Source organism: Haemaphysalis longicornis, unplaced genomic scaffold, assembly GCF_048455015.1.
Source record: "Haemaphysalis longicornis isolate Haplotype H1 unplaced genomic scaffold, Haemaphysalis longicornis Haplotype H1 scaffold_57, whole genome shotgun sequence".
NCBI classification, from domain to species: Eukaryota; Metazoa; Arthropoda; class Arachnida; order Ixodida; family Ixodidae; genus Haemaphysalis; species Haemaphysalis longicornis.
The window spans coordinates 301,226-319,432 of NW_027526400.1; the positions used below are offsets into that span (position 1 = coordinate 301,226).

The 18,207-nt window shown below is 46.8% G+C and overlaps 1 protein-coding gene across 1 annotated transcript in view; it reads right to left on the bottom strand.

Annotated features, from left to right (window-relative positions):
• Positions 1-18,207, bottom strand: part of LOC144140950 (condensin-2 complex subunit H2-like) — a 64,869-nt gene that overhangs the window by 28,504 nt on the left and 18,158 nt on the right. The window contains exons 7-8 of the mRNA XM_077672443.1: positions 7,417-7,592; positions 122-297 (exon numbers count right to left, since the gene is read on the bottom strand). Of these exons, the coding sequence (XP_077528569.1) occupies positions 122-297; positions 7,417-7,592 (352 nt within the window). The remainder of the gene's footprint in view (positions 1-121; positions 298-7,416; positions 7,593-18,207) is intronic.

Below are 18,207 nucleotides of genomic sequence, written 5' to 3' on the forward strand. Positions count from 1 at the left end.
CAACTGTTTAGCAAGGAAAAAGGTACAACAATGTGTCATGATATGCTCATCTACAGCCACATTTGCAGAATACAGCTAGCAGTACATAGGATTTAGCAAACAGAAAATGTGCACAATTTACCCGGCCCGCTGTCGACCACATCAAGCGATGACGCATCCTCAAAGTTAGGCCCGAAGTTCGAAGACGAGTCGTCTCCGTGGACCTGCCATTCGACCGAGTCTTGCAATTCGGGCAGGTAGTGCATCCCGGAGAACAGCTGGTAGTCCTCCTGGTAGCCCACCACATCCTGCTTGCAACTGTAGGGAGCAGGCAAAACAGGAGTGGCGGCCGGTTAGATCCACTCTATATTCAGACACTTAAAGGAGCCATGAAGACAAAACACAAGTTCGGTTCATTCAAAACATTGCCCGTTTAGAATCACACTGACACCACTTCTAACGTAAACTTCGGTCAAATAAGCTATATAATTAGGAAAAAAGGGAATGGCCATGCAACCCACTAGCTCATTTCCTGCAGCAGAACCTATGATGTCATACCAGCCGGCTCCGCGATAGGCGGAGGCCAGAAAAAGAAAACGCGAATTAGCCAGAGCTTATAGGCTTGCCCAACGAGCTATTTGGCGCCTAAATGTAATGCATATCCACTTTACAGCCGTAAGAATGGTGCGGTAAACAGCAAAAGTTACGAAAATACACGTAAACATAGAAGTACCGATGCGCACTGCTGTTGGTACTGGGCGCAATATGCTTGTTTTATCTGCACAGCAGTCAGACGCTATGGAGTTGTCTTAAAGGGACACTGAAGTGATATGTAAACATTGCGGGATTACTGGCGCAAATTGTAGTCCGGAGTCCCCAGACCATGCTTCGACCACTCAGGGCGCGTTTACTTGATTTTATGTAGTAGAAAAATTAATTAGAAAATGCTGTCCTCCTCTCTTTACGCTCGCCCATTTTCTGTGGCGTTTTCGTGTGACGTCGGGAGGAGCCGAGCTCGCAATTGGCTGCGCTACTGCACGGCTCCCCGGCCTTCAGACAGAGTCACTCGGCCCAGCGTTTCTCCCGCCGGCCGCCGACGGGTCGTAGCAATTCGTTCGCTCAGTTGAAACGAAGCCAGGACACGTTTGTGAATGGAAGAATGTGCCTTTCTTTACTTGGTTAGTTTGTACACTGTATCTAGCTTCAAGTCAAGGTCGCTTCACACGAGCGCTGCACAAGCGCACATGCGACGCTTCGCTGACTGGTACGCCAGTAGGAAAATATAAGGCCTCTTGAAGGCGGGAGAAGAGTCAGCGAAGTAATTATAGTTACTAAGGAAATAAAATCATCTGATATTTTTACCGTACAGCGTAAAACTGGGGTGCGGGAAGCACTTTTTTGCGCTGGGCGAACGAGCACAGCGGCCAGCAGCACGACTACGCATCTGCGAACGCTTTTCCGTCTAATAAATGCAATTTCTAGACGTGAGCTATTGTGGAAACTTGGGGGATGCTTACTGCACGGGCGCTATACAACAAATAGTCACCTAAAGAACTTCAAATGATAAGACTAAATAAAAGTGTAAACTGGTTATACATTATATACCTTATTATCCAACTTCGACCGAGCCTATCTGTGAAAGAAACCGGAGACCATAGAACATGTTTTTCTAGACTGTCGGGATGCAGTTTTCTTCTGGGATGTCCTGCAGAGAACAATTAAGAAAGATCTACCTTTGACTGCTCAAGGCATCCGCTATCTCGAGTTGCAACCAGATGTAATCCCGTGCGACCTGATGATGATGATTTTGGGTTTAATAGCGCAAGGCCGACAAAGGCAAAGAGCGCCATGACAATGATGAAAGATTAGAAAGATTTGTAAAGGAGGCACTAGTTTAAAAAGCTTTACTCAGGGGGTTGGTGTATAGGGCCATAATTAAAGCATAGTGAGTATACTAAGATAAATAGTGTATAGGGTCATATTAAAACAGTGAGTGTAAGCACCTAAGGTGTAAAGTCTCAGGTTCCACCACTGTTTTAAAACACATAATGAACAGAGGTGAGGTTATGGTCTATATGATATGTATTTTAAAAAGTCTACATCTGCTAGGTAACTAAAAACTTTTTTGTATGGGAACATTGGATGGTCTGATAAAAATAGTGAAGGGTGCAAGGGGATGTTATATATGTGTAAGCTTCATTAAAATGACGTTTCCTTTCAGTGATGCACATGTCACACTCAATAAGTATATGAAGGACAGAAAGCTGACCCCCACATCGATGGCACTGTGGCTTGTTTGCGTCTGTTAAAAGGTATGAGTGTGTGATGTGTGTGTGGCCAATTCTTAATCTGCATAATGCTACCTCTACAAATCTCATGTTTTTCAGCAGGGGGCTTTTCTATTTTGGGCTTAACGATATGTAGTTTATTCTCTACTTCTCTGTCCCATTGCTGCTGCCAGTGGTCCCGCAGCTTCCTTCTTACAAAAGGTTTCAGATCTTGATATGGGACCTCGTTTACGTCTATGCTGCTTCGAAGGGCGGCAGCTGCAGCACTACGGTCAGCAGCTTCATTTCCAGCAATGCCGCAGTGGCCAGGAACCCAGCAGACTGTGACAACGAGTTTCAGGCCATAAGCCGAGTAGAGAGCTCTTAAAACACAATTAAAAGTGGGGTTTCTACTGACCTTCCGAGATGAAAGATTTGAGACGACACTCAGAGAGTCCGTGTATATAACTGAGTTCTTAATTTTGTTTTGAAGAATGTGGTTTAAAGCCAGTAGTATACCGTACGCCTCTGCAGTGAATATACTTGTGTTCGTGTTCATCGTTTTGGACACATTAAGTAGGGGGCCATTTGCTGCACAGGATACGGCTGTGGTAGTTTTTGAGGCATCTGTGTAAAATTCAGCTGCCTTGTATTTGTCTTGGAGGAACAGAAAATGCTGAGTGATGAAAAAGTTTGGTACATTTTTCTTATGTATTTCTCTAAAGGACATGTCACAGTGAATTGGGAAAGTGTCCCACGGAGCGACCAAATCATAAACTGAGGTACAGTAGACATCAGTGAGAGGAACTTGGAACTCGCTGACGAGGTGTGAAACTGCCAGCGGGAAAGGTGGAGCTATGGATGGTCGGTTTTCAAAGAGATGATCAGTTGTGTTATTTTTCATTATGGTATTCAGAGGGTGTTCCTTCAAAGAAGTCATCTTTGCGGCATACATCAGAGCAGTGTAGGCGCGCTGGTACCCTAGAGACCACTGGTTTGATTCGACATGAAGGGATGGAATAGGACTTATTCGATATGCCCCTGTGGCCAAGCGAAGCCCCAAGTTGTATACTGGGTCCAACATTTTGAGTGCTGTTTCGGTTGCAGACTGGTATACAATGCAGGCGTAGTCTATTCTTGACCTAACGACACTATTAAGAAGTGCTAGCAGACATTTTGTATCCGTACCCCAGGACTGATGAGATAGTATCTTTAAAATGTTCATTGTTTTCAGGCATTTTACTTTTAGTAATTTAATGTGTGGTATGAATGTGAGCTTGTGGTCGAGCAAAATACATAGAAACCTGTGTTCCTTTTTCACTGGTATTGGCTGACCTCCTAACGTGATACAAGGCAGAGGCTGTACACCACGTATCCTAGAAAAGACAACAATAGCACTTTTATCAGCGTTAAACTTAAAACCATTTCTTTCAGCCCATGTAACCAGCCTGTTGACACTTAATTTGATTTGACGTTCACATATCGACAGATTACAGGATTTAAAGCTAACTTGGATATCGTCAACGTAGGCAGAGTATGAAACAGTCCGAGGCAGCACAGTTTTAAGAGAACTCATTTTAACAATGAACAGTGCACAGCTCAGCACTCCTCCCTGGGGTACGCCATTTTCTTGAACAAATGTTCTAGACAGGGCAGTCCCCACACGGACACGAAATGTGCGATCAGACAAATAGTCTTGAATAACATTGAGTATATTGCCACTAAGGCCAAACGACTGCAAGTCCAATAGAATGGCATATCGCCACGTTATATCGTAGGCTTTCTCCATATCAAAGAATACAGAGAAGCAGTGCTGTTTATGGACAAAAGCGTCTTTAACATACGAATCAAACGCAACCTGATTGTCTGTAGTTGATCTCCCAGACCTAAACCCTGCCTGATTGTTGTCTAGAACACCATGAAACTCCAGAAAATCCCGTACGACCTCATTTTTCTTCTAGGGTTGCACGCAATATGGCAGAGCAGGCTAGCGGTACGGCATAATGATGTAAATGCCCGATCCGTTCATGGTTATTTTATTTAAAACGTGTGCAAGGTCCGTGAAGTGTTACAAATGTGTTATGACGATGATGTTCTGGATTTATGTAGTAAATTGATTGAAATGAAAGTGCATTGGCATGTAAATATCATTTAATGTAGTCGTGAAGGGATTGTTTGTTACACGGAGAAAAATGCTGTTTTGAAGTGCTTTTGTTGAGTTTTGCAATAAAGAAAAAAAAATGGCCTGTGACCGAGAGGTTCGAGGCCCTATGTTAGTTTTGCAAGTCGCAAGTTCGAATCCCCGATGGTACATCGTTTTTTTTTTGCCAGTTCATTTTTTCGTTTTCGGCCGATGTTTTCTAAACTGAGTTCACCATTTTTGGGCCGTAACGTTCACTGCTCCCCGAGCGAGTTCGCAGAACGCGCGCAGACTGCCACTGATGTGCTAGCGAGTTCTCGTTAGCGTGCTGTTGCCACAAGCACCGACTGCTTGCGGGCAGTGGGCACAGGCCTGAATCAGCACACCCTTGGCCTGGTGCGAACACGCTTTTTACGATACAGGCATGAGTGAGGCAAGCTCCGAATATGCGGGAAAAGCGCATGGCATTTGAGCGTCAGCGGTGACGCGGAGGGCGTTCATCCACTGCGTAGGCCTCGGCTAGTGATTTCTACTATTCCAAGCCGTCCTGGGAGGCTTATCGCAGGCATTTTACAGCCGACAATATGGCAGAAGGGCGGTCCGGCGATTACTGAGATATCGAGAATGCCCATCCAACGATGCCGTCGGATGTCAAGCATGTTGTTTTACAGAACCGAAAGCGAAACTTGTTTGAATGCTAACCTCGGACATCGTCCAATCACGGTGCAGTCTCCTCGCGACGTCACAGCTCTAGTTGGTGCGGCCGCCACAGACCGCGCATGGTAGTTTTTCTTCTCTCCCGCTTTATAAAATAATTAACGACTTATCAACCGGATAAACGATGAAAAGTGTGGTAATTTGAGCCAGTCTACGTAGTGCAAGCAAAACCAGGTGCTTGAAAAATTCACTTCAGTGTCCCTTTAAACGACTCTGGCCGATTGGCGTAAGCAACGTTGCCGTACATGACCCTGTATGTCAAGCATACCCAATTTTTTGCGAAGCGATTACTTTCTATCGTAGCAAAAAACAAGCCAGGTGTAAATGCGGTCAAAAACAAAGCAACGGCGTAGTGCTGCGTATGCTAGCGCCATCTGGGAGTTTTGACGGCAAACAAGGCTGCAGAGCCGAATGGCGCAGTGGAAGTTCTTTTGTATACGCGCCGTTACGACTTCATGGTAGACGTCACCAAAACACGATTTGGCGGGAGAATCAAACTTTTAACCTAAACTGGTTAATTTCTCAGTGAATACGGCATTAGTTGCTGCCGTGAAAGCGCTGGGGACACTGTAAAACACGAAATATTTCGAATAAAACAAACATGTATTTTGCCTTCACGGTTCCTCCCGACAGCCAAACGTGGAATAGTTCCCGTTAAAGGACTCCCATGAAGAAAAAATACAAGTTTGTTTTATTTGAAAGATTTCGTGTTATATAATGTCCCCAGCGCTTGCGCAGCAGCAAATAGGTTCTGTTGCGGGAAATGAGCTAGGGGGTCGCATGGCCATTCCCTTTTTCCTAATTATATATCCTATTTGAGTGAAGTTTACAGTAAAAGTGGTGTCAGTATGGTTCTAACGAGGCAGTCTCTTGAATGAACCAAACTTGTGTTTTGTCTTCATGGTTCCTTTAAGGCTCACGCGTTACAACGTAATTCGGAAAAACCGTCACACTTTCACTTTCAATCCCGATCAAACCAAAGTAGGATTAACTTTTCAAGCGCACTGAACACCGCGCTGCTGCTTCACAGCACCCTGCAGTTTCGATTGAGAAATTTCCCTCCCATACCAGATGGCACCAAAAAAAGTTTTGTGTGGCCGGCATAGGGCACCCCTGCTTAGAAGTAGCCAGTATCAGCCAATTTCACAGCCGTGCCAAGGCCATCTGTTGCAGTGTGGTCGTGTTACAGTGTACTAGAAGGTAAGGGCGTGTGGTGTGGGAAAAAAAAACAATGAAAGAAGCGGGTCCCTTTCCTAATAAAATGAATTGCAGTCAGCGCACCATGCAAGTTTTCGAAGCCAATTCGGCCGAAGTGCCAGGAGAAGGGGAAATGAAGTTTGTGTATGTGTGCGCCTTGACTGTACAATCTCTGCACAGTTCCACATGTAGTGCTCGTTGTTAGGGTGTCCATGAAATTTTGTAAATGCAAGTTTACTTACCGTAAAGTTCCGAGAGAGCGCCCTCCCCCGAAACATCTCCCACCTCCCTTCAAAAGTGATATCCAATTTACTAAACGCTCAAAAGATTGCCCACCCCCGAAAATCGCGCCAGCTTCGACACCTTCAAAAGCCCGAGGAAGTCCCTCCACGAGAACGTCCATCAGCCGCGAGCAGCGCCAATGTTTCCATTTTGAGCAAAAAGATGCACATCGTGTCTAGTTTGACGGGTAACTAAAGGAGAAAGAGGCAGTAGATGGGAAGAACTGAAAAGAGGTAGAGTTAGTAGATGGGAGGAAAAAAGTGCGGAGAGATACCGTCGCGGAATCGTTTAAGTGGTGCGGCATCTAGACAAGCCATGACGGTTGTGAAGACGGCTTCAACCAAGGCCTGCCCTTTGCGAGCACGGAACCGGCGAGGGGCCTCGAAGCTCGGGACAGCATCGTGGGCGAAGCGATGCAGCTCGTGTTAGACTGACAGCGACGCATCGTTCGATGCCTTTATCCACGATGAGTGATCAAACTCAAGGTGAATCGTCTATCCATGTGTCGATACAGTCCCTTATTTGTCCTTTAAGCATTTTACCTGAAAGTTAGCCTATCTCGTATTTTTTACTTGGTATCGTCACAGTTTTAGTTGGGGGTCCGGCCACGCCTTTGAAGTTTTCCACACCTGACACTAAAGTTCGCTTACCCCGTATTTTTCACTTGATATCTCAAACATTTCGGCGGACATTCTTTCGAAACTTTAATATAATTACATAAATATTATCACACGCCTATTTGAGTCAAGTTCTTTGATAAAATTTGCGGCGTTTATCGAGAGTATCACAGGAACGCTACCACAATCTTCAAAAGACACGAAACGAGCGGCTCACTCGTGCAGTTTGATCTCCTTCTCGGTGTCGAAGACCACCATCGAAAGAGGTCTTTGGCGCTTCCTCCGGAACAAATTCTTCTTCGCCGCCACCGCCTGGTTCCGGGCTGACTGCCTTGGGGTGGGAAGGTCGTCGAGGCTGTCGGCCAGCTCCATGTCCTCGTGCGCCGTGTACTGCTGCACTTAGCCGACACGGACGGAATAAGCGGGCGGGAGAGAGCACGGCAGAGTAAATTCGACACGTCCAATGATAAATCTGAGCATGAATGGAACATACAAATGAGCACTAACTCACCGTTATTACTGCGGAGGAGCTACTAGGCTAGCAATCCATGATTTTGGCACGCTTGCTATTCGTGTGCCGCGAACTGACGCCATCACACCAAAGTGGAAACGACAACAGCAGCAACTGTTGGGTGTGCGCCGCCGGACGTTAGGCTTAACATTACACTCCACGGTATCACGTCGTCAAGCAGGACCCGAGCTTCAAGTAGAACAAGTGATCTCGCTTGTCATGTTAAGCTTACTATTAGGGCTATCAAACGTTAAGCCTTAAAGTATAGGCTTAACGTGGGCGGAAAGTAAAGGCTCTTAACCCTTTCAGGGTCATGGACGTACATATACGTCCTCTGCAAACACCTTCAAAATGGTGAATACCGTATAGGTGGTATTCATTGAAAAGTTTAGCTGTCAATTTCTTAGCCTGGAAACACTGGAAAATTACCACAGACATGGCCGAAGCGCCACGGAATTGCGCGGCTTGTGCCATTGCGGCCGCACGCTGAAGAAAAAAATAACACCGGCGTTCGTCGTATGCTTCGTTTCAACCCTGGTCTTAACGGTGGTGTCAACAGGGATGTTAATTGCACTCACATTGGAGTCGAGGCATTATTTTGCGTTCGGCGGGCTAGAGCTTGGAATGTCCGGGGTGGACAAGTACCGCCTTCCCGCGGAGCCCGACGCAACCAGTGACGACTCACTCACATGGTTTCCTGCACGCATGCCTGGCTATTGAATGCTGGCTATGTGTACGTCATCGCTTATTTGTTTAAAAAGCGCGCCTTTTCGCCAACTTCTCTTGGTTGGCATGTGCTGCCACAGTGCGGAAATACGTCGAATTATTTTCTTGCGCCGATGGCTCTTCCTTTCATTTTTTATGAATTACTTCAGCGGTGCGCCGGCTGTCGCTTGCGCATCCGGTAACAAGGGGGCGCGCTGGGTATTGCCCACCTAGAGTGCCGGTATAGAACTCCCCTAGGGGAGCAGAGTTGCGCGTCCATCCGCCATATTGAGTTCCAGGTCGAGCGGGAAAGCCACCCGTCTCGCATGTAGGAGCTGCTGTGCCAGCGGCAGCGGCGAGGAGGAGTGTGCGGGGAGTGGCCGGACAAGAACTGGCGCACGATTGTCGGCTGCTTATCCGCTCAGCCGCCGCAGCTGCCGCCGCTTCCACAACCGCCGATGCTCAGTTGAGCAGACCTGACGAATACGCGCGGTCTTGTGCGCAGCACTGAAAGCGGGCTTTCCTGTCGAACTGGAACCCCCGGGATGTGGCAAGCAGACGCGCAACTCTTCCGCTACGCGATATAAAGGAACTATACGTCCACCGGGGCGCCTCTCGCTTCTTGCCCCTGCCACAGACCAAGGTCGCCTGCGAAACTGATGACGCTTTTTTCTCCCTTTTTTGTATTTTATAGGAGCGGCGTGGCGTCTGACTCGCGCATGAGGTCGCATACACCCGTGCGCTTAGCGGCTGGTTTCACTATCGTCCTCCAGGCGTTTCCCGCCTTTTGCGCCCGCGAAACTGATGTCTATCTGATTTCGATTCACTCAAAAAGTGCCGGCTTGTTAGTCTCGATTTTATTTGGAATTTTTCTTCTGTTACTAATGAATAAACAACAGGTATGTAACAAACACGATTTTTTTTTGTCAGTTCATGGTCACCCTAAAGAAATTACGATAATTTTTTCTCGAAACAGATTCATTCGAAAAATCGAAATCAGCAATAAAAAAAATTGACCATGGGGGGTCACATTTGGCGAAGAAATTCCACCCTTAAAGGGTTAATAACAGAAGCAGGAAAAGACAGCAGAAAAAGGAATGTGCTGATGCTTTAACACCCATTTCTGAAACGCAACAAGGGTAGACACCCTCTGCATCCGCTATTAAAACTAAACTTGCTGACGAGCAGATGCTGATGCCCCAGGCTCACTGCATGAATAAGTTACCATCAAGAATTCGAAAACTAGATTCAATATCGTTCTCACACTTACTGCTCCTAAGCACGGTTAGGAAGTCAAGCAGTATAATATCAGGACCGCTGTGGAAGCAAAAGTAATACAACATTTTACAGCTGAACCTTTGCGCCAAATTTTAGTGTGCAGGACAAAATAACAGTCATAATGAACATATGCCATTTTTAAGTATTCTATTTGCAGAGATATTGTTTTTTTTTCTATAAGGTAATGAGTCTCTCACAGAATGTTCCCACCAACGCAACAAGACAATAAAAGGTTTACAACAAGGTTTGTGCAATTTTCTAGCTCTATTCAATCTCGCTGAGCTGGTGTAAACTTTCCATAATTCACCAAAAAGCCCATATCTTGAGGCATTAAAACAATGAACATTTGAAACTTTTAAATGCGAACATTTTTCGCCAAAGCAGATACTACCAAGTAGGGATGCATTTGTTAAGCCGTGATAAACTAATTTAAAAAAAACTAGATACTTGTTCACCCTTGAATTTCTTTTTCTGGCACACCACATTGAGCAGAAATTGCGATTTCTGGCATACAAGAGGACACTGAATCAGCCTCCAGTGACGCTACTGCATACATAGGGTTCACACAGCTAAGTATGAGTAATGAAAAGCCACAAAAAGGTTGTCATGCATTGAGCATTAAAAGAGTCATGGCAAAGAAGCACCTTTTTATCCTGCCCGTAACAAAGTGCTGGCTCAGGATAATAAAAAGGCCTGGTCACGCATACGTCAGCAAACAACTTCCAGTTTAGAGACTTGATCTACTACAGATCATCGCTGCACAAGCTTTACGACTGACGGTACAGCAGCAACATATGTCGTACGCGCAACAAAAATATTCCAGCCAGGTGTCGACCTAAAGCCCACTCGCCGCGTGAAGCTTCGGCACGCAGCAGGAATGCTGCAGCATCGGCATCACATTTGGCTCCCAAGACGTTTAGCTGGCGGATGCAATGAATAGTATCCCCATCGATTTTCTTCTGTAAGCACCACAAGCAAAGTGTCGCTCAGAAACCTCCATGCATTTTAGCTTGTTCCAAGCTGATACATTGATGCGTCGTAGCAGCCCCGCTTGCCGCAGCACGCTTTGCAACCAGCGACTGCACTGCGTCGTTTTCATGCAAAGATCTAAAACGATGGCTTAGAAGAAGCAGCAAGTGTGATCTGTATCGGTTCCTGCCGTTTGGTAAGAAGCTGAGACAGCCTTCCCAGCACTGATGGGTCCCTCACGGAAGCACAAGGCAAACAGTTATCGTGCTCAAGCAGGATGCGCCATACTTTGACAAGCTGTCCTAATTTTTTTGCAACAAAAAGTGTGACCAGTTGGTAAAAAAAAGCCTGAACCTAGATGATGACACAACGGCTCATAAAAATGCGGCATACAATACTAATTAAATAAGGCTGCCATCCATAATAAGGCTGCAATTTATAATAAAACTGCAAAGCAGTGAGCATACAACATCTCTACTCAGTGGAAGTGCATGGAAAAGTAGTCTGACAGCAGGAATCACTGGAGGACAACTCCGAGTTCTGTCCATTTATTTAACAAAACTTGTTAAGGTAGTTGCTCATGCTTACTGGACAGGAAAAAAAGGGGGGGGGGGTGCTAGAAAGACTAAAAACAAAGTAGACACAAAGAGCACATACAGGCACCAGTATGCGTTCTGTCTATTTCGTCTTTTGTCTGTTTAGCGGCTTCCCTTTTTTCTGACCGTTTTACGTCCGTTTTGGTGTTCATATTGAGCGAGCCCCAAGGATGGCAGGGTGGGACTCAAAACAAACAAAGGTTTCTGTGCATATTGCAAGCCTTGCAACTGGAACTTTGTCCCGGCTTAAACACGGAGCGAGCATTTTCGAAACAGACAAAACTCCGAATTCCAATTGCACTCTGACGTAGAAACACAAAATGGTAGGCCGCAACCCAAAATCGAAGGAAGGGAGCAACTAACTTTGCAGCAAAACTGTAAATTGCCGCAGTACACAAAGGTTCATGCTAGGAAGAAATTCCGTGGACCATGCATGTAATGACTACACCATTTATTGCTATGCTTTCAAACATGCTTCAGCACCCCTTTAAAAATAAAAATGCAGTATTTGTTTAAAAGTCGTGCACTTGCATCAATGTCAAGTGTTCTTTCTATGTGCAAATAAACAGCAGTGACAGCAAAAAAAAGATGGAGAGGGGGTGGAGGTGCTCGACCGCTCTCTAAACTAGGAAAAAAAAACCATACCTTCCAATCACCACTGAAAACCTGCTTACAACGCAACCTACATTGCAGCTTCTGTTTAACCCCACACCGAAATTTTCTTATGCTGCTTAGAAGATGTGTCACTTTCATTTAACCCTTTGTGGTCCGTTGTCAGCCCCTGCCCAAAAACGCAAAACGGCCGTAGTGGTCCATGTCGGGGCACACCCGACTGGGGTGTTCCAAGGTTAAAATTTGCAGTTTTTCTCACTGCGATGCGTCCGAGTTCTTTGTATACAAGTGGTGTGACGATAAATGGAACACTGAAAATTTTTTCCTGAGCAAAGCGCCCCTCTGCTTGTGCTCAAACGTCACACGGAGGTCGCATTTGTGGTCTATTTTGTTTGATACCGGGAACAACGACAGTACTTACCCAGTTATTCTGAAAATAAATCAAAACGATTTTCGCCTATAGCAAATGGCAGCTGATTTGGACGTACGAGTATGGAGGAAGAAAAATGTTAGGAGGGAGCATGACGCCAGGCGGTCCAGCGTCGGCAAGCCAACCTCCTCTGAAGCCACTATCTTCTCCTCGGGCTCCTCCCGCGCAATGCATCATGGAAGATCCAGCCAATTGAAGCTCGCGGTAGCATTTAGTGGCTCCGGCTGGCTGTCGGTGGAGGTGGATTGATTGATTGTAAGGTTTAACTCACCGACGCAACGCAGGCAATGAGGCGCGCCGTAGTGGAGGGCTCCGGATTAATTTTGACTACGTGGGGATCTTTAACATGCACCTAAATTTCGTACACAAGGACGTTTTCGCTTTTCGCCTCCATTAGAAAAGCGGCCGCCGCGGCCGGGAATCGAATCCGCGGCATTGTGCTCAGCAGCGTAACGCCTTAGCCACTGAGCCACAGCGGCAGCCCGTGGAGGTGCAGGCGAGCGCCGTCGCCGAAAGGCGCCGTACAAGATTGTTCGCCAGCGTTGCGCTCCAAGTCTCGTATCGTGGAAGTACTGCCGCTGTCGCTGTTCAAAGCAAGGCGAGACTTCGATCGCATTCTCACGAGGCACCCTCACGAACTGCAAGCCGAATTTCACTTCTGACGTAAACATTCACAAGCACAGAGCAGCCTACGGCTGCACGGTGTTTGCCAAGTGTGCTTTGACGATTGCGTTTGGCATTCTGCTGAGAATTATCTCGCCACCTTGTTTTTACACCATAGCGCTCTAACAAGTGTCCTATCAGCCGAGAGGTGGCGCGAAAAGCTTTGGTTTCGTTGGCGTGCGCATTTGCATACGCTGGCCTTATCGGTGCTCCGGAATGGTGGCACGTTGTACGGCCACAATTGTCTTGATGACGTCTGTGGTGCGTTGCTGTCTCCTTCAATGCATCGGAAAACAAAAGATGCAATACCAGTTATCTTGGGTGCTTGCGCGGAAAGAAGGGATCATTTTCCGCGCCGCGCTGCAGGCAGTACGCGGGGTGGTTGAACGAGGGCTGTTCAATCCGAGCGATAGGTATACGATGCTAAAAGGAATGCTGAATTACGCCTGGGAGGTGAGAAGAGAAAATTACCAGAACCAAGAAAGTGCGGTGTGTTTTGCGAAAGATAATATAAGGCACAGATGTCGTACTCTGTCATCTCCACTTATACACGGCGGCGGCACACAACTCTTCGACTGCGGCGTGAACTTAGACGGATCCCAAATCTCAATGAGTAAAAATGTCTTCTGTCTCGCTCGTCCGACCACTTTGCCTACACGATCAGCCCGCTGTGCGTTTCGGGTTGCAGGCAGCGCTGCGCGCAATGCAGGGATGACCAGTGTTGCCATCGCTGGGAGCCAGACATCCGCTAAAAAGCAATGAGAAATCCGCCAGATTCCGCTAGATTCTAACACATATCCGCTAAATTTCCCGCTAGGGCCTATTTTATTTAAAAAACGGTGCAATTTTATATGATAAATACCTTTATCATTCTTAAAAGCTCCCCAAAATTACGAGAGCTGAAATAACATAAAAGAGTCTTCCAAGGAGTCTAACTAGAACATTTGAGGCTTCAGTGCTGCGGTGGTCGTCATTGGTCAACGTCATCACAGATGAGGCTAAAAGTTATAAATGTTCACACTGATGAAAAAAAAAGAACTCACAGGTCAATGAAAAACACATCGAGGTCTTCGTCGCCGCTGTCGTCGTCTGACACCATCTCCACAGGACCGCTGGTACTTGTTGAGGGACCAGAATGGTGACTTGGTTGCACATACGTTGCAGATGTCCCGATTGCACTAACAACTGCCGCGGGAAGTTCGTAATCAAAACAACTTTTCTGGTGTCGCTTCAGCCCCGCTCTTACGACGAGGATAGCGTTTGTTGTTTCAGGCTTCAGCTTGTTCCTCAGCTTGGATTTTACGATGTTAAGCCGACTAAACGTCATCTCTACTTCGGCATTTGAATAAGGCAGCGCGAGCATCGACATGGCTCGGCGAACGGGTTTTCGCCGCAGGCGTCCTTATAGAAGTGAACTTCACACCAGAACGACTGCGTGGACGATATTTGCTTCCAGTTCAGGAGGGTAATTTTGCTCCACTGGTTTTGAATTTTTTTGATTGTCTCAGGGCCGCTTTGAAACCTCACGGATTTGTTTGTCTCATATAGGCGGCGCAGGTGAACAGGAGCCCTCCTGCCCTCTGAAGTTAAACAATTTCTGCATTTTTAGAGGACACGGAAATGATTTCTTGCAGGGCGATTTTGAATCGGTGCACTGCGTGAGATATCCGCCAGAAATCCGCTATGTATGAAAATGGCCCGTCAAAAAATCCACTAGCCGCTAGGCTAATTTTTTCCCCGTCAGAATAAAATGAAATCCGCCAGATTTGGCGGAAAATCCGCTAAATTGGCATCACTGGGGATGACTCGTCGGCGAAACCCGAATATCCGGACGGCCCGGCAACCGAACGTAGCGAGGCACGCACGTAGCGCGGGCGAGCGGCCACATGAGGCGCAAAGAACTACTGGTTGCCTGTCACGTGAGGGGGGGAGCTCCCAGAAGTTTTTCCTTTTTCCTTTTTATTTTTTATTTTTTATCACTAGGCTTTACAATTGTCACGTGACGCTCCCTGGTAAACTTTTCTTTTCTCCATGCGTACGAGTCAGCGCAAGTTGATTTTGGAACGACTGCGCCACCTGGGGTATGCAGCGCGAAACGCACATTTGGGATTCACGGTAGGAAGGAGCCAAATAGTGCAGCAGACGATAAGAAAATGCACCTAGGAATGAGCTAGCAGATGATCAGAAAACCTGGTTTCACAAAACCCGCCATCACATCCACCTCAGAAGACGGGGCCGATGTATCTCGAGCGTCCGTGTTTCTTTGGGATGATGCTTCGTTATTGCGAACCTCTTAATTTATGGCCTCGTCATTCCTCTTCATGAGCAACGACGTCCGCGTCAACGGCAATGAACTCCTGTATGCTGACGTACACGGGAAGGGCTGCCCAAGCCTCAGTAGCTTCCGTGGAGGGCGGCTCCACTCTGACGCAGTCATCTTCCTCGACCGTTGCCAAGTTGGCTGCCTCTTCGGCAATGGGCTTAAAACCGGCATCCGCAAAGGAATTTTTCATAACGCTTCGCCGGGTTGCGTTCCACACCGCGGCAATCATTTCCAAAGCCATGAACAATTCCACCTGGGTCGGCCGCCCCCTGTCAACATTGACCACCTTTCGCTGAACCAGCCGCTGCCGATAAGCACTTTTAATGCTGTGGATGATCCCTTGGTCCAGTGGGTGGATCAAAGCCGTGCGGTTCGGTGGAAAAAAAAAAGATTACCAAACAGCGCCGCTCAACAAATGTTCATCAAATTTATCGATGCGACAGTAACAAACTACTGAGCTACTTACTACCGCAAATTAGCCAAAAGCTATGCGGGCAGCTTGACAATACTATGCTTGGGGTATGCCAGCAGACAGCAGAGTGATTCGAAAACGACCAACGCGCCTCAGCCAGATAGCGCCACGGCTTCCGCGACCGAGAGAAGACGCAGTGAAACATCCCCCTCGCGAGGGACACGATCAAATGCAGAGCATTTCCGGGGGCGCACGACGTTAAGTAGTTTGCTTCACATTAATGTTGTTGCACTTGTGGCAACTGTTGACGAGAGAGCGCTCGTCAGCAGTAATTTGAATGAGTCAACGATATAAGGCGCGTTCGTAGCGTCCCATTCTGTGTCGGGTTTGTGGCGCAGTGGGTAGAGCTCCATGTACATTGCGTTCCGCCCGCAGGGTCGAGGGATCGAAACCGGGCGCCGGATAGTATTTTTTTTTGTATAGTAGGGAGGGGTGCGGAAAACGACGGTTCGGACTACGGACGTCAACGCGGGTGACATCGTGAGTTACTGACATGCTCTGCATTTAAAACGAACATCTAGGTTCTCAAGCTTACTGCCCTCAATGTTATCAGCAGAGCAGTTATCTATTAGCAAACACCCCTTGCGACTTTGGGCATTCATATCACAATCAAAACCCTTCAACCAATTACAAAAAATACCCGCGTCATTCAAGGTTTTTTGTTCGCTAAATATTTACCTGGCAAGATTGTAGCGCCGTTAAAGCATCGAGGCTTCGCGCTCTTACCGATGGCAAGCGGGCAGCGCTTTTCCGAGTAATCCATTCATGGTGAAAAACAGCGCAAGGAACACAGGGGCAAAAAGGAAGAGTGGACGACGCACAGCGCAGCTCTTCCTTTTTGTCCCTGTGTTCCTTGCGCTATTTTTCACCATGAATCTTAATCTGCACCAACTAGCCCAACTTGCCATCTTACTCGAGTAATCCATGTTTGTACAAGAAAGCAGAGTCGCACGATTTTTGCTATGCTTTCCTCCGCTGCATGGTTGGCCCTTCATGTGAAGAGTCTTCACGGGTAGCAGTTCATAAAAAAATCCTGTCTCGTCCGCATTGTTTATGTCGGACGGGGAATAATCTTTCATTACGTCCGGCAACGCAGATGACGCCAAAGTAGCTGCACCATTCGCATCTCAAGCAGCAGACTCGCCGCACAACACCTTTGCAACGATATCATGCGGGGCCTTAATACGTGTCAGCTAACCTGTGCTTGCTTTAAAATTATCGATGCCGAGAAGGCAAGCATACTGTAGCGCTTTTTGCTGCAGCACGCGCATCCTGATAGGCATTTTCTTTGCACGCATGTCAAGGAACCGCTTGAACAATGCCTTCTCAAAAGCCTCATGTGCTCCTCGCGTCTACTTGCACTTGGTGGACGCCCCCGAAGAAAGGGCATTGGTTATTGTATCCTTCGAATTCATAATTGTGGATAGCGTACTGTTAGATATGCCGAATTCCGCTGCGATTTCTCCTTTTTTCTGCCGGTTCAAGCTTCGCTGATGATCCACGCCTTCTCCAAATAAAGGAACTTACACTTTGCCTTCATCGTCATGAGATAGTGTCGGCTCGAACAAGTGCACGTGATGAACACACAAGCAATGCACAAACACCCCTCCTGAAACGTTCCGTATATACGGAATTATGGGAATGCGGAGTACATTCTTAGCATGACACAATGCCGCCACAAATCAATAAAGATTGTTCAGAAGTGCATGAAAATGAAACAGTACATGCCTATTGAAACATTTGACACCGGTTTTAAGTCTCTATGATCAATAGAACCGATAAATCATTGTCCGTATGAATTCCGTATATACGGAGTATACGGAAATCATACGGAGAGTGATTTTATTTATTATTGAAGATAAAAACACGAAAACAGTGCCAAACGTTCATATTGTGCAAACTCATATAATGCCCGTGTTTGTAGGACTAATATCTACATTTATTACGCTTGGGGGCGTAACACTCCGTATGAACTCCGTATTCCCATAATTCCGTATGTGCGAAACTTTTCAGTTGGTGGCGTAACGTACGTTACGCCACCACAACAACGGGATTTATAATGGATACGAATTGGCTACCGTAGCCTGGCTGTGGCTCTCACTTGGCTAGGTAGACCTCCTTGCTGCAAGGCGGCCTACCGCATCGCATCCCCAGCAGAAAATGGCGCCCTCCTAGGAGCTGTTTTAGCGGAGCGGCGGTCGCACGTTTTCGCTAAAATTAAACAGCCTGGATGTACTAAAAGTTGCAGATAGTTGGCGTTACGCTTAATATATCGTAAAACAAATGTTCAAGCCCAGCTCCACCGAGCGAAATTTTCGTTGAAGCGAAAACAAGTCTGAAATACTGTTCGTTGTGGCGGGAATATTGAAGCCTTGATTTCTATGGCTAGCTGGCGGGGATTTAGAAATATTTCGCTGAAGTGAAAATTTCGTTGAAACGGCGTTCGTTG